The sequence below is a fragment of the Mustelus asterias genome, chromosome 2 (genome assembly GCF_964213995.1).
Source record: "Mustelus asterias chromosome 2, sMusAst1.hap1.1, whole genome shotgun sequence".
In the NCBI taxonomy this organism is placed as follows: Eukaryota; Metazoa; Chordata; class Chondrichthyes; order Carcharhiniformes; family Triakidae; genus Mustelus; species Mustelus asterias.
In genome coordinates this window covers 138,963,243-138,979,872 of record NC_135802.1, presented here as the reverse complement: position 1 = coordinate 138,979,872, position 16,630 = coordinate 138,963,243, and the positions used below count along the sequence as shown (strand labels likewise).

General features: G+C 41.6%; 1 protein-coding gene across 1 annotated transcript in view; it reads left to right on the top strand.

Moving 5' to 3' along the window:
• Positions 1 to 5,120: 5,120 nt before the first annotated feature.
• matcap2 (microtubule associated tyrosine carboxypeptidase 2) overlaps positions 5,121 to 16,630 on the top strand; it is a 35,615-nt gene continuing 24,105 nt past the window's right edge. The window contains exons 1-2 of the mRNA XM_078228925.1: positions 5,121 to 5,269; positions 15,627 to 16,288. Coding sequence (XP_078085051.1) covers positions 5,245 to 5,269; positions 15,627 to 16,288 — 687 coding nt within the window. The 5' untranslated portion in view covers positions 5,121 to 5,244. The remainder of the gene's footprint in view (positions 5,270 to 15,626; positions 16,289 to 16,630) is intronic.

Sequence of the window (16,630 nt, the reverse complement as noted above, 5' to 3'; positions counted from 1 at the left end):
CTTAGTTTCTTTACAATAGTCCAATTTAATTATCTCCCTCAGTTTTTGTCTACAGATTATTTATAGTTATTCTATGTTCACCACTTTGTTTTTTGTATTATTTGCCCTACTTTGAGTGTTTAGCTGCTTCCATAGTTGTAGATTATTTATAATTATACATTGTTCTTTTGAGCTACAACAGTTTAAATTATTATTTCCTTCCCTTGGGCTATCTGCCTATTAGAAACTGTTGTGGTTTTTTGACTATTCTTTGCTTGCTGCTTTGCTATTGGTCTGTTCAGTGACACAGGATGCTTACACTTTTCCTCTCTCTTGTAACCCTGTTTTATCAATAGCCCAAATTCCCTTTAACCTTCAGACTGCTGGGATTTCAACATTATGTATTAACACCTGAACATTGTTTTTGTGAGTGAAGATGTCCCTCAAATAATTAATTTCTTTACATTAGATTACCTAAATCATCAAATCTTGGATTTACTCCGACACCAAGTATGCCTTTTGGGAATTGATACATTTTGTTTTTATTGTTTGCTCATTCTTTGAATGAAGGTGTCAATGACAAGATCAGCATTTAATGCCCATCTCTAGTTTACCATGAGAAGATTGCTGTGAGCCACCTTCTTGAACTGCTACAGTCTGTGTGGTGGAGGTACTCCCACAGATGCATTAGGCAGGAAGTTCCAGGATTTTGACCCCAGCAACATTGAAGGAATGGCAACCCATGTCCAATTTAGGATGGTACAGGTGATGCTGTGAAAGAAGCCTTAGTGGTTACCGCAATGCATTTTGATGATGCACACTGCAACCAGGTGCACCGGCGGTAGAAGGAGTAAATGTTTAAGATGGTGGATTGGGATGCCAATTAAACTGTTCTGTCTTGGATGATGTCAAGTTTTTAAAAATGTTTTTCGAGCTGCATTCATCCAAACAAGTAAAAAGTATTTCGTCACGCACCTGATTTCTGACTTGTAGTTGACGGAAAGATTTTGGGGAGTCAGGAGGTAAGACACTTGCTACAGAATATCCAGTCTCTGACCTGCACTGTAAGCCATTGTATTTATGTGACTGGTCCAGTTGAGTTTCTGTTCAATGGTGACAGCCCAGACGTTGGGGGATTTGATGATGGTTATGCTATTGAATGATGTGGAGATGCCGGCGTTGGACTGGGGTAAACACAGTAAGAAGTCTCACAACACCAGGTTAAAGTCCAACAGGTTTATTTGGTAGCAAAAGCCACTAGCTTTCGGAGCACTGCTCCTTCGTCAGGTAAGTGGGAGTTCTGTTCACAAACAGGGCATATAAAGACACAAACTCAATTTACAAAATAATGGTTGGAATGCGAGTCTTTACAGGTAATCAAGTTTTAACGGTACAGACAATGTGAGTGGAGAGAGCATTAAGCACAGGTTAAAGAGATTGCTTAATGCTCTCTCCACTCACATTGTCTGTACCTTTAAAACTTGATTACCTGTAAAGACTGGCATTCCAACCATTATTTTGTAAATTGAGTTTGTGTCTTTATGTACCCTGTTTGTGAACAGAACTCCCACTTACCTGACGAAGGAGCAGCGCTCCGAAAGCTAGTGGCTTTTGCTACCAAATAAACCTGTTGGACTTTAACCTGGTGTTGTGAGACCTCTTACTATGCTATTGAATGTCAAGGGGCGGTGGTTCAACTCTCACTGTTGAAGCAGCTTGAGGTCGTTGGGCCTAGGAGACTGCCCTGAGGAGCTTGTGCAGCAATGTCCTGGGCTAAATCGATTGGCCTCCAACAACCACAACCATCTTCCTTTAAGTTAGGTATCACTCCAGCTAGTAGAAAATTTCCTCTTAGGGTTAGGACTCCTTGATGCCACATTCAGTCAATTGCTGGCCTAGCACCATGATCCCTTTGTCATTCCTACATTACACCCTATCACAGACCTTCATATCCCACCATTCCTTGCCTCTGTACTTGCTTAAAACCTGTCACATCTTTTAACATTTTTCCAGTTCTGATGAAATGTTAACTACTTTAATTTCATATTTCCAACATCTGTAATAATTTGCTTTTGGAATCTGTTGTACTGATGGTGGTTGAAGAATAAATGTTGGCCAGGCTCTCGGGAAACATCTCTTGCTTTTCTTCTAGTAATGCCATGAAAACTTTTACGGCCACTAAAAAGAGCAAATGCAGCATTAGGTTAAAGTTTCATCCAAAATATGGTACGGTACATTCAACAGGTCAGCATTCCTTCAGTATTGTTCATAAATGCCAACCTAGATAATAAACTCAAGGCTTCCTAAACTCATGATCTTTTAGCTGGTTTTGAGCTCCATTTCTTTAACAATTAGGACTAATCACCACAAGTTCCATGATTCAAAATATACAACTGACGATATAAAAAACCTATTCTTATATTCCCAATGACTACTCACAATTCTCTTGATTTGGACTTTTTGTTACAGGAGATTTAAATATGTAAAAAAAACCCGCATCCACGTGAAGTGCATTTTTAAAAATCTGCAAACCACTGGATTCATAAGTATTAGCAACACTGATTTGATTTGATTTGATTTATTATTGTCACATGTATTAACATACAGTGAAAAGTATTGTTTCTTGCGCACTATACAGAACATACTGTTCATAAAGAAGGAAACTAGAGAGTGCAGAATGTAGTGTTAGTCATAGCTAGGGTGTAGAGATAGATCAACTTAATGCAAGATAAATCCATTTAAAAGTCTGACAGCAGCAGGGAAGAAGCTGTTCTTGAGTTGGTTGGTACGTGACCTCAGACTTTTGTATCTTTTTCCCGACGGAAGAAAGTGGAAGAGAGAATGTCCAAGGTGCATAGGGTCTTTCCTTACGCTGGCTGCTTTGCCGAGGCAGCGGGAAGTGTAGACAGAGTCAATGGATGGGAGGCTGGTTTGAGTGATGGATTTGGTCACATTCATGACCTTTTATAGTTCCTTGCGGTCTTGGGCAGTGCAGGAGCCATACCAAGCTGTAATACAATCAGAAAGAATGCTTTCTATGGTGCATCTGTAAAAGTTGGTGAGAGCCGTAGCTGACATGTCAAATTTCCTTAGTCTTCTGAGAAAGTAGAGGCGTTGGTGGGCTTTCTTAACTCTAGTGTCGGCATGGAGGGATCAGGACAGGTTGTTGGTGATCTGGACACCTAAAAACTTGAAGCTCTCGATTCTTTCTACTTCATCCCTGTTGATGTAGACAGGGGCATGTTCTCCTTTACACTTCCTGAACTCGATGACAATCTCCTTCGTTTTGTTGACATTGAGGGAGAGATTATTGTTGCTGCACCAGTTCACCAGATTCTCTATCTCATTCCTGTACTCTGTCTCATCATTGTTTGAGATCAACAGCCACTGTGTTTTGAATACCCCTGTAAAGAGCTTTTTCTCTGAATATTTGCCTGGAAGATTATACCAGACATATATTCGAATAAATAAATTCTGCTCAAAAATAGTTTTAAATAGAATTTTCTTTAATTTATGTCCTCTTAATTATCTAGGTTAGATTGAAATAATATCTGGTTTTACTGTATTCAAGCCATGTAATCTTCTGTACACATTGGGCAGATTTGCCCTGTTAGCCATCTGGACATCAAAACCTAATTATCTTCATAGCTTATTCATCAAATCTCCTGTCACTCTTCTCTGTACCTTCTCCAATGAAGGTCTTGTGGTCTTCAAGTCCAATGCAATTTGAATGTGTTAAAATTGTGACTGCATTCCTGTGAATCGTTTAAAATCATTTCTTTTGGCAGCAAAAATATCCATTGTTTGAATTGAGAGGTCATAGGCTGCACTCCCTTTTTCATTATCTGAAAAACCTTTTATTAATGTTTTGTTTGCACTTCAGTCCCACGCTCCTGATCTAAGGGCACCTGGTGTGGAGGGAAGAGGGGGTGGGTAAGGCCGAGGACCTCCTCCTGCTCCTAGGCTTGGCAAAGCTTGCCATAAACAGGTCAAGGCAGGCGACCGAGGGGGTCATCCGACCCGACTGTCTGCCCCTCTATCACAGCTACGTTCGCAGCTGGGTGTCCCTGGAAAGGGAGCATGCAATGTCCATGGGTGCTGTTGAGGCCTTCCGCGCTCATTGCGCCTTCTGCAGAGACTGGGGAGTATTATTGATCCCTTGAATCACATTTTGTTTAGTTTAGTTTATTTATTAGTATCACAAGTAGGCTTACATTTAACACTGCAATGAAGGTACTGTGAAAAATCAGTATGGACTTTATTTATGTATTTATTAGTGTCACGAGTAGGCTTACATTAACATTGCAATGAAGGTACTGTGAAATCCCCTAGTTGCCACACTCCGGCATCTGTTCGGGTACACTGAGGGAGAATTTAGCATGGCCAGTGCACCTAACCAGCACGTCTTTCGGACTGTGGGAGGAAAGCGAAGCACCTGGAGGAAACCCACACAGACATGGGGAGAACGCGCAGACTCTGCACAGTGACCCAAGCCGGGAATCGATCCCAGGGTCACTGGCGCTGTGAGGCAGCAATGCTAACCACTGTGCCACCGTGCCACCCCCACGTTTCCTTTACACTTTGTTTTTGTTTCTGGTGTGCCCTCCATTTTTTTTTGTAAAGGGACTGCCACTTTTACTTTGTCCCTCAAATTTGTTTGATTTAGTTTATTTGATTTGCCAAAAGGATTGGCAGAGTGCCCACCACCCCTGAGCTGATTGACATGTCATGCATTTCAAGCAGTTTCCATGTAACCCTACCCTGAGTTTGGGGCTCAGTGCAGCAATTGTTATTGGCCCTCGGAAGAAAAGTCCAATCGGTTCCCAAGTGACCGACGTCACAAAGCACCGAATTATGACGCGAACTAGGGTTACCTTGGGAACGGCGGCCGGGTCTGGAAAGCGGAATGTGGGAATGACAGGAGCCGACAGCGCAATGTCCATGGAGGGGCTGGAGACTGCGGCAGCTCTGCGGAACTGAGAGGGGGATGCAGGGAGCTGTCTGGGTACCAGACTGCAAGGTCTAAACTCAAGTTTTAAATTTGCCAGCCCATCCGTGCGAATTGCCAGCCCATCCGTGCGAATTGCCAGCCTTCACTGGCAATCCGCGAGGAGGGGGAAAAGGACACTGTTGCCAGCGGGTACATGATTTGGTGTTGATGTCCTTTCCTTCTCTGTCGGTGGAAGGAAGAGACTTAAAGGGGGGCTCATCCGCTGCTTCTGGCGGTTTCACCTCGCCATCGCCAGCCACCGGAGGTTGCCAGGGATGCTGGAATCAATCCGAGTAACCGGTACGTGTCACTTCCTGTACTGTGGGGGAATGGAGCAAAACAATCGTTACTAGTGAGAGACAGAGAGGTTTCCCTGAGCTGGGAGATTTGCTCTGTCTATTCGTTAAGGGGGGGAAGATCTGAATTCATATTCGTCGCATTGCAGTTACCGCTGATGTAATGAGTCAATGTTTTCTCACTGATTTCATTCATTCCTATTTGTGAGAATGTCCTCCTTGCTTAATTTTTTTAGCAGTCAGCATTTGTTTACTTAAATGGTTTATTTTTCGTATAAAAAATAAAATGAAGTGCGTGTCCTTCTGCGTTTGCTGCTGGGAGGTTTCTGCCACTCACGCTGCCACCTGATTCAAACACAATGGGCAGTTTATTGTGTTGGAAAATAATAACGTGGGTCGAGAGTTTGACAGTTGATACTTTAAGAAATCGCAGAGTCATTTCTGGCATAGAAGATGGTCATTCTGCCCATCAAGTGTAAGCCCTGCAGAACAATCCAGTCAGTCCCACTCCCCTGCTTGGTCCCTGTGTCCTCCAAGCAACCAAACAATTCCCTTTTAGAATCATTGCTTGTTTCCACTTCGGTGGACAGTTACTTCCAGATCATTACCACGTCATTTTCCTCACATTTCTCCTGCATCTCTTGCCCAAAATCTTAAACCTATGTCTGCTCATCCTTATGTCATCAGTTTTTTCATCTTCCTCATCTACACCTGTCATATTCTTGTACACCTCTATCAAATCTCCTCTCAAACTCTTTTCAACCTAACCTTGTAAACGAACCCCCCCCCCCCCCCCCCCCCAGTCCCTGGGACCATTCTAGTAAATCATCTCTGCACCTGTCAAAGACCATCACATCTTTCCTAAAGTGTGGTGACCCGAGCCAGATTTAATATATATTGGTTTAAGTTTTTCAGTTGATTATTTATTAGTTTCACAAGTAGGCTTATCTAAACACTGCAATGAAGTTACTGATTTATTATTGTCACATGTATTAGTATACAGTGAAAAGTATTGCTTCTTGCACGCTATACAGACAAGGCATACCGTTCATAGAGAAGGAAAGGAGTGCAGAATGTAGTGTTACAGTTACTGTGAAAATCCCCCAGTCGCCACACTCCACCTGTTCGAGTACACTGAGGGAGAATTTAGCATGGCCAATGCACATCCTTCAGACTGTGGGAGGAAAGCAGAGCACCCGGAGGAAACCACGCAGACACGGGGAGAACGTCCAGACTCCGCACAGATAGTGACCCAAGTCAGGAATTGAACCCGAGTCCCTGGCGCTGCGAGGCAACAGTGCTAACCACTGTGAATACATAACTTGTTGGGATACTGAACCACACAGACAGGATAACCTGACAGTGCTGAGTTGGCTAATCTCAGCTGGGTTGGTGGAGTTGAAGAAATGAATTTGTATACCCATTCCTGTCCCTGTTCAGTGACCACTACCAGAGTCACACATGTGACTGTCAGGTGTTCGGTTATGATGCTCCCTCTCTTTTACTGAAGCAATGGACATCTATTTACACACAAAGAATGGCCAAGCTGTCCAAGGGCTACCAGTGCCTTTGGAGTTATAGCCGCACCTGGGGAAGGGAGCTCCATCAATCTCTCAATCTCTCTGTAACCTCTGGAATGTTGTCTGGATGAAGAGTGTACCAACTGTACTGACCAATTCTATAACCAAACTGAGAAATCATGGTGCTAATTACCTAAATATTTCTGCCTCCCTAATCAAGCTGCCTGTAGGCCAGCTTCCATCGATGGAGCTTCGGCCTCCTAAATTAAACCAGTATTCCGATTACCTGGGAGACATTGAACTCAGCTTTTACCCCAGCCTTTCACAAGTCCTGGATGATCCTGTTGGCTCCGTCTGGTGATCTCCTGACTGCAATCACCACTGGCTCAAAATAACAAATAGCGAGTGGGCAGTTCAGGCACGTTAATGAAATACTATCTCATTTGTTTACATAATTTGCTGTGCTTGGTGTGGTATTTGACTATGAGATGAGTTTCAATTTGTACCATCATTCCACCTCTGTGACTCTGTCCCTGCTGCCCCTCATCTGTCCCTACTGCCCCTTATCTTTGTGACACAGGTGATAGGTAAAGACCACGAGAGGCGAGAACCCTCAACATTTAAGAAGCATTTAGATGAGCACTTGAAACGGCATAGCATACAAAGCTATAGATCAAGTGCTGGAAAATGGGATTAGAATAGATAGATGCTTGATGGCTGGTGCAGGCATAATGGACCAAAGGGGCTTTTTTTGTGCTGTAAAACTATGACATTCTTTGTTTATATTTTCTTTAGTAAGTAGGACAGAATACTTCTTTGGCAGAGTGCTTCCTTGTCTCAGGGAATTTGGAGAATGAGGAAATTTCATGGGTTGACCTTTTTCTAAAATCTAGTCCTGTTTTCAGCATGTAACTTTAATCTTAAGTGTTAGACAGTGGTAAGCAAATTGCCTACTGGTGGCAAATGTTCAGTTAATTGGATGATTGGCTTTTAAGTTATGAAACTAAACAGAAAACATCCTGATCTGGTAATGTGTAATGAGACAGAATTAATTAATGACCTCATAGTAAAGGAACCTCTGAACAGTCATAATGTTGCAATTTCGCATCCAGTTTGAGTGTGAAAGACTTGTGCAAGAAACTAGTGTCCTAAATTGAAATAAAAGCAATAAAGTTAGCTAAAGTAGACTGGGAAATTATATTAAAAGGTAAGATGGTAGAGAAGAAGCAGTGGCAGATATGTACGGAGATTTTTCATAACTCAAAGATATATTCCATTGAGAAAGAGATCATCCGTGAGAAAGGTGAATCATCCATGGCTGACTGAGAAAGTTAAAGATGGTAACAAATTCAAGGGAAACATGTACAATGTTGTGAAGATTTGCAGTAGGTCAGAAGTTTGGGAAAATGTTAGAAACCAGCAAAGTATGACTAAAAATAAATAAAGAGGGAGAAATTTTAATACGAGTAAGCAAAAATATTAACACCGACAGTAAGAGCTTCAATAAGTGTATAAAAAGGATAAAAGTAAATGTTGGTCCCTTAGAGGATCAGACTGCAGAATTATTAATGGGAAACAAGGAAATGGCAGAGACTTTGAACAATTATTCTGTATTGTTTTCATGATAAACATTAAAAACATAAGGGTAATAGAAAATCAAGGCAGAAAATCAAGGGACAAAAGCAAGGGGAACTTAAAACAATCACTATCACTGGAGAAAAGGCACTAAGAAAACTAAAGAGACTGAAGGTTGAAAGTCTCCATAAAAGCTTACCACACAAGATAAAAGTTCATGATGTTGGGAGTAATATATAGCATGAGGATTGGTTTAATAACCATACGGGAGATGGCAGAGTAATGATAACATAATGACTAGTAATCCAGAAACCCAGGCTAATGCTCTGGGGACACGGGTTTAAATCCCGCCAAAGCAGCTGGTGGAAATTTGAATTCAATTAATAAAAATATGGAATTGAAAGCTCAGTAATAATGACCGTGAAACAGTCATCAATTGTCATGAAAACTGGTCAGTTTCACTCATTTCCCCAATTTCCTTTAGGGAAGAAAACCTGCTGTCCTTACCTGGTCTGACCATCATGTGACTCCAGACCCACAGAGTACCCTCTAAAATGGTCCAGCATGCCACTTGGTTAAAAGGGCAAATAGGGATGCTGGTCTTGATGGTGATGTCCACATCACAGGAAAAAAAAACTGAAAACAGACAAAAAAAGGGTCATTGTCAGGTTGGAAAAATATAACTAGTGGGGTGCCACAGGGATCAGTAATGGGGCGTCAACTATTTGCAATCTTTATTAAAGATGTATGTGAAGGGATCAATTATGTTGTAGCTAAACATGCTGATGATATCAAAGATAGGTGAAAAAGCAAATTCTGAAGTGGACACAATTTGCAGCAAAAGAATAAAGTAGGACAAGTGAGTGGGCTAAAATTTGGCAGATGAAGCACCAAGTGGGAAAATGTGAGGCTGTCTACTATGGTGGGATGAACAGGAAAGCAGAATATTTAAATGGAGAGAGACTGCAGAATGCTACAGTTAAGAAGGGCCTGGGTGTCCTTAGACATGAATACACAACACAGGTACAGCAAGTAATTAGGAAGGTATTGGCCTTTATTGTGAGGAGGATGGAGTTTAAAAGTAGAACAATTTTAATCTTGTTACAGCTGTACAGGGTTTAGTGAGACATACCTAGAATGCCACAAACAGTTTTCTTTATTTAAGGTACTTGATATTTCCATTGGAGGAAGTTCAGAGAAGGTTGATTCCTGGGATGAAGAGATTGTCTTATAGGGAAAGGTTAAGCTTTGTTAGTCTATGCTCATTGTAGTTTAGAAGAATGAGAGGTGATCTTATTGAAACATATCCCTGTTGTATGTAATATATAAATAAGTGATTTGGAGGAGAATGTAAGTGGTCTGATTAGTAAATTTGCAGGCAACACAGATTGGGAAAGCTGCATAGCGAGGGGGATTGCCAAAGGATACAGCAGGATATAGAACTTAGGCAGAAAAATGTCAGATGAAATTTAATCTGGACAAATGTGAGGTGATGCATTTTGGAAGTTCTAATATAGGAGGAAAGTATACAGTAAATGGCAGAACCCTTAGAAGTACTAATAGAGGGATCCCTGAAATTGGCAATACAAGTGGATAAGGTGGTCAAGAAGGCATATGACATGCTTGCCTTCATCAGTGGGGACAGAGAGTATAAAAATTGGCAAGTCATGTTGCAGCTTTAGTTAGACCACATTTGGAATACTGCGTACAGTCCTGGTCACCACACTACCAGAAGGATGTAGAGGCTTTGGATAGGGTACAGAAAATGTTTACCAGGATGTTGCCTGGTTTGGAGGGTATTAGCTATGAGGAGAGATTGGACAAACTTGGTTTGTTTTCACTTGAACATCAGAGGCATGGATAGAATGGATAGTCGGAGTCTTTTTTCCAGAGTTGAAATGTCAATTACTAGAGGACGTAGGTTTAAGGTAAAAGGGGGAAAGTTTAAAGGAGATGTGAGAGGCAAGTTTTTTTTTGCAGAGGGTGGTAAGTGCCTGGAATGCGCTGCCAGAGGTGGTGATAGAAGCAGATACAATAGCAACATTTAAGAGGCATCTTGATAGATACATGAATGGGCAGGGAATAGAGGGATAAGGACCACATAGAGGCAGAAGATCTTTAGCTTAAAAAAGCATCATGTGTCGGTGCAAACTTGGTGGGCTGAAGGGTCTGTTCCTGTGCTGTACTGTCCTTGTATACAAGATGTTGAGGGAGCATGATACGGTAGATACTGAGAGAATATTTCCCCTCTTGGGGAAACCAGTGCACAGTTTCAGAATAAGGGGTCTCCCATTTCATACATATGGAGGAATTTCTTCTCTCAAAGGATCTTTAGTTTTGGAATCCTCCAATCCAGAGCCAGTGGAGACTGTATATATACTGAAGATATTCAAGGCTGCATTCGGAAAAAATTTTGGTCGACAAATGAGTCAATGCTTATGGGGGGCTGCATTTTGGAAAGTGGAGTTAAGGCCATGATCAGATCAGCCATGAATCTGAATGGCAAAGCAGGCAAGGGGCCAAATGGTGTGCTCTGCTCCTGTTTATGTTTCTGCTAGTATAAATACAGGACGTTTTTGCTTATGTATGGAGTCATAAAGTAGCATAAAACTGTTAAAGTATTCAGAGGGAATTTGGTGAGCGAGGGAATTAAGACTTGATTATTTTCCAAATTTAAATTTCACTGGTTGCTCAGTTAATTAGGTGGCTAGTTAGAAGTAGTTACCAGAAGCAGACTCAGGCCTTTGGGATTTCTGCTAGTATACATACAGGACAGTTCTATTTACACAGTATATAGCCTGGAGTCCAGCTTGACTGAATACTACTTTTTAAATTATTCATTTATGGGATGTGGGCGCCAGCATTTATTGCCCATTCCCAACTATTCTCCACTTCAGAGGGCATTTGAGAGTCAACCAAATGGCTGTGGAGTCACATGTAGGCCAGACCAAGAAAGGATGGCAGATTTCCTTCCTCTGATAGGTATTTTTTCAGAATTTTATTGAATTCAAATTTACCATCTGCCATGGTGAGATTTGAACATACGCCCCCAGGCCTTGCTCTGGATCGCTAGGCCAGTCACAATACCACTAGGCCACTACCTCCCTGAGTACTTCAACAGAATACTTTACTTGAATTTTGTAAACAAGAGAATGTGGCAGAATGAGGGAAGAGGTGCTCTTTCGGTCTTGTGCGTAACAAGGAGTGGTCAGAGCGAGGCAGGAGAGCTGAAATTCAGGAGCATTAATTAGGTAGCAGGAAAGTGATTGGTTGGTGAGCTTTAAATGTCTTTATTTCTTTAAATTGGGCAGGAATTTAGATAAGGTAAATATAGTTAATGAAACAAAATAAGATTAGTGTAATATATGGCAGAGCAGGATTTTTACTTGGACTGCAGAATGCAGACACTTGTAGGCGATGACACTGTCCTAACAAACAGTCCACTGGAAATGTTAGAGAAACCCCCCAAGCCTGGTTGTGAAGACAAACTAGGATGCTTTTGGTAGAGACTGTTTATTGCAGAGCTTACTTCTTCACTAACAGGATCCCTCCATCAGCGTGATTTCTCCTGCTGTTTGCATTGATTACAAGATTCAGGTTTTCACACATACTCCTGAATTCATCATTGGCAAATTCTCCTCCATTGTCCATTAAGAATTTAACTGGTGCTCCCAGCCCTCGCCTATCATCTTTTCTAAGCATTACCATTGACAGACAATCTTGTCGCTTATGTCTACATCCCAAATTTTGAGGTCAATCACTATAACTGGTCACATTAGGATTCTCCTGTACATTTTTACAAATATCACATTTTTCACTAATTTTCTCGCCAAGCCTAGTGTATTCCTCATTCAGTCCCCCAAAATCCCTGACAAGAACCTTCAACCTATGGCCAGAGGGATGGGAAAATTGTCAATGTAGTTTGGTAATAATTTGCTTCTTCCCCTAAATTCGTAACCCCAGCTGCCATTAATACCTCTAACATTCTGTCTCAGGATAATAGGCCTTAAAGGAATGCAATAATGTCCAGACAGCGTAAATTGCAAATCTGCTGATCCAAAAACAATTGCTTTATCATGGTCTATGTCCAACTTCATCTGGGCCTTTTTCATTGAAGGCTTAGTTAACAGTCGAGGTATTTCACTCAGTACCACATCAGTAGTAAAAGTGATTTACTCCTGCAATTATACATAGAATTACTATTATTATTTTAGTGATTTCAATATGTTACCATCACAGAAATGGAAACCAGTAGAACTGTCATATTATTTGACCTTACTGCAGTCTTCCTTGTCTAAAGAATACATGTAACATTTTAGTCTGTCCACTCCACGTACACCCACGATTTATAATTATGTAACTGAACAGACCTGTGACGAGTATACTCACTACCAGAATGAAGCTTCCAGTGGCCAATACAATTCCTTCTTACTAGTTAGTATTTATCCTCCTTACTTTCCGTACCTTCCATGTCATGTGTTGTCCCAAAAGCCCAGTTTTTCATTTTTGGGCAATTTTATGCATAATGATGCTTCTTATGAAGCGCCTGTTCACCATCCCTTGGTTAATCCTGGGCTTCATCATCCATCCATAATTGCCCAACTCCCACCCTGTTGTAACTCCCAAAAGGGTTTTGTCCTTATACCTGAGATTTTTAATGCAGCTTTCATACAGATGTGTGGGCCCTATATTCAAATGGTCTCGAAATGCTGCGGGCATTGTATCCTCCATCTTTGGTGTCACTGCTGAACCATTTGTGCCATAAAAGCAGTTGGTAATGAATGATTTCCAGAATTTCTTTGAAGGCCTTTGACATTTGATCTATAAACGTTTCTTTCTCTTTGAATCTAACTCTGGTTAAAACCAAGAACCTATCCATGTTTGATATCCTAGCACAGTCTAATAATTTTAAACTCAAGTGTTGATTTAGGAATTTCCAAGTGATATGATGTAATCTCATACGGTCAGTCAAACTCCGTGGTGTATTATTCAATGGAGGAAACTTATCAAAGTTCGACCAAGCCTCATAGGCATTCAATAAGAGAGTGCCCAAACCTTTGTCATTGCTTATTTCCTGAGTGTCTAGTTCAGAGAACACTTTGCACTGAATCTTGTTCCTGGCAGAAAGCAAAAAGCACCAACACTATCCCTTGCTTTGCTTTCAGTCGAGACATCCCTCGTCTTCATTTTTCCATTAATCAGAAGGTTCGAGGCCACAAAACAGCGGTGTAAAATCATATCCTATCACCTTTTACATCTTTCTTCAAAGATTCTTCAATTCCAGTCTTCTCTCAAAAATGTTAACTCCAATTCTAACCTTTCCTCTGGAGTCTTCAATCTTCATTTTCCGGCAACCATCCTCTGCTGCCAAAGTTAGAGGAACTCCCATCAGCCTGGCTGTGAAGAAGATACAGAGACCAAACTGCTTTTGGTAAATACTTTATTACAGAGCTTACTTCTCCACTCCAGTACAATCCCTTTATCAGGGCTGGCTGACTCTTCATATACACAACAGAGTATAATTAATTAATCAATACCCAACACCTATTAACCTTATTAGTTTAAGATACTAGGTATTTGACATCCATTATCAGGACCCATTAGATACTAACAGATGTCTCTATCTTGAATCTCTCCAGCTTGGAGTCATTGAGCTGGCATGCGTGTTGTAGAGTCTCATTAAGGAGGGGGAGGAATTTCTGGACAGTTTTATCCTGAATATGGTCACAACCTGGAGGAAAGCACAGGTTCGGGAAAGGGGGTTTGTGACTGGTCGGGAATCCAATAGTGAGGATTTCGGAGAGTTTGAGAAGGTTGTCCTGAAGATGCTCGTCCTGTCCAAAAGTAGAAGGTACTCACTACCTGTGAGGACAGGAAGAAAGATGCAGAGAGGATTTTCACAATGCAGACCAAGGCATTATAGCTAAGAAGGCTGTCCATGGGTGGGGAAAGAACAGAATAGAAAAATGGCAGTAATAAGGGACTCTATAATTAGGGAGATAGATTGTATCTGCTCCAGCTAAGAACAGGAATCTCAAAGGGTGTGTTGCCTACCTTGTGCTAGGGTAAGAGATATCTCACAACAGCTGGAATGGAACTTTGAAAAGGAAGGGGTAAATCTAATTGTTGTGGTCCATGTTAGAACAAACAGTATAGGTAAGAATTGGAAGGAAGCCCTGCTGAAAGAGTATCAGGAATTAGGTTAAAAAGTAGGACATTGAGTGTAATAATCTCTGGATTATTGCCCAAGTCACGTATAAATTGACATTGGAGCAGATGGATCAGGAGAATTAACATATGACTAAAGGGCAGGTGTGGGAAAAAGTGGTTCCTTTTCATGAGTCACTGGCTCCAGGTCTGGGACAGGAAGGAGCTGTACCAATGTGATGGGGCCCATCTGTTCCAGGATGGCAAATTGTTGTAGCTGAAAGAGTAGGTAGGGAGTTGGCAAACACTTTAAACTGGTAAAGGGGTGTGGGAGAAGAGGTCTACAAGAAATGTAAGCAGCATAAGTATAAACAAAACAGAGCAGGAAAGCATAGGAAAGAATAAATAAGGGAGGACATTGATGACAAGGGAATAAATAGTGTTAAGGAAAAGAATTGGAAAAGATGGTTAAACATAATGATAGGAAATCCTATTAAAAATAGGTTAAAATGTCTGCAGAGCAATTCACAGTGTCCATAATAAAACAGGGGAACTGCAAAAAAATTCTAAGTGCCGAACGAGCTTGAAGATGGGAGAGAATTGTGCCCATTTTTTGGGTGAGCTCCCAGACGCCAATATATGGCACTTAGAAAGAAAAATGAGGCAAAGTGTGAATTTTGCCAGTAGGGGGAGTGGACAGAGTCAATGCATGCCTGGAAGCCTGCTAGAGGGCGTTATTGCACATGTGCCCTGATCTCCCATTATACTGTGTACAAGTGTACACAATGCACTGAGTGTCTTTCACTCTCCCCCAATCACGCCCACAACCCTTCCCCAATCGTGACCCCCCCCCCCCCCATCCGATCGACTGGCATGACAATCTGGTAAGATCACCCCCTTAGGTGCTTAGCTTTGAAACAAGTCAATTTATTATGTTATTGTCGTTGAAAGGGAGAAATTGGCATTGTCCTGCGTTCCCTTTTCCAGTTGCATTCTTGTCAATTGATTATTGAGGTGTTTGCTCTTGTAGTTGGAAAGAGCTCATATGGAAGTGGCCCACAAATGATGGATAATTCATGCAAAGTTAAAATGAATCTTCCTGTTTTCCAATCCTTGCAGAAAAGCTTCGTTGGCCAGAGTTGGAGCTAGCCAAGAAATCAGTTCTACTGAATCCCACAGAAAGAAATGACACGAGCCAAGCAGATCTCCAGCAACTCTCTGTTGGCATTTTGAAGGAAATATTTACAGGAAGCAATGGTTACAATGTCTTATTGCCGTCTAAGGGAGAGAAGAAACGTTTATCCTCCAACCATCACAAAAGACACCGAAAATCTGCCAAGCCATCGGCTGTGATGCGGTACAAGGAACGTCGGACCCCCAGCTCCTCTGTGCCACTGGTTAACAAGGAGTGGTGTCTTGGAAGTGGGCACACTGCATTGCTCATGGGCAGCTTAGTTGCTAGTGGTTCCAAATTTCCACTTGGCATATCTGTGGTAGGAAGTGGAATCGGTCTGTCCCAAAGACCGAAAGGTAAGATAAAAAGGCTTTATTTTTCAAGCCTGCAGAGGTCCAGTGTGCCGGTTGGACAAGGGAAAGACAGTGAAGTCGCCACTCGTAGACTCTGCATCCTGACGGCCGTTAAACCATCAAATGTGGAGAAGGAGAAGGTCAAGTTCTTCAAGTCCGAGTTCACCTACAATCCACAGTTTGAATATGCTAATCCTGCTTTGCCCAATGTGCTAGCAAGACACAGTGTCGCCTCAGAGAAGTTTCTGCTACAGGTACAGTCATGTTGCATTCAGATGGTAATAAAGCTGTACTTTAACAATAGAAAGAAGTAGATCTTCTCACTTTGTGTGTTTGTCTCTATTAAATCTGATTGCGTAGAGTTTTAGCATTATTGGAATTTTATTTTCATTATGTTCTAATGAACAAATGCACAAGTCCATATTTACGTCTGTCCCTGTTAAGCTGCAGGACTGCTACATTGAGCCAGAGCATTTGGGAAGAATGGTTAAAGCTATGATTTCAAGGGACCTTCTACCTATCTCATGCAAGGAAAGGATTTGCACTCTGAAGAATGATTGCATTTATAAAGCACCTTTATATAGTATCTCAAAGAG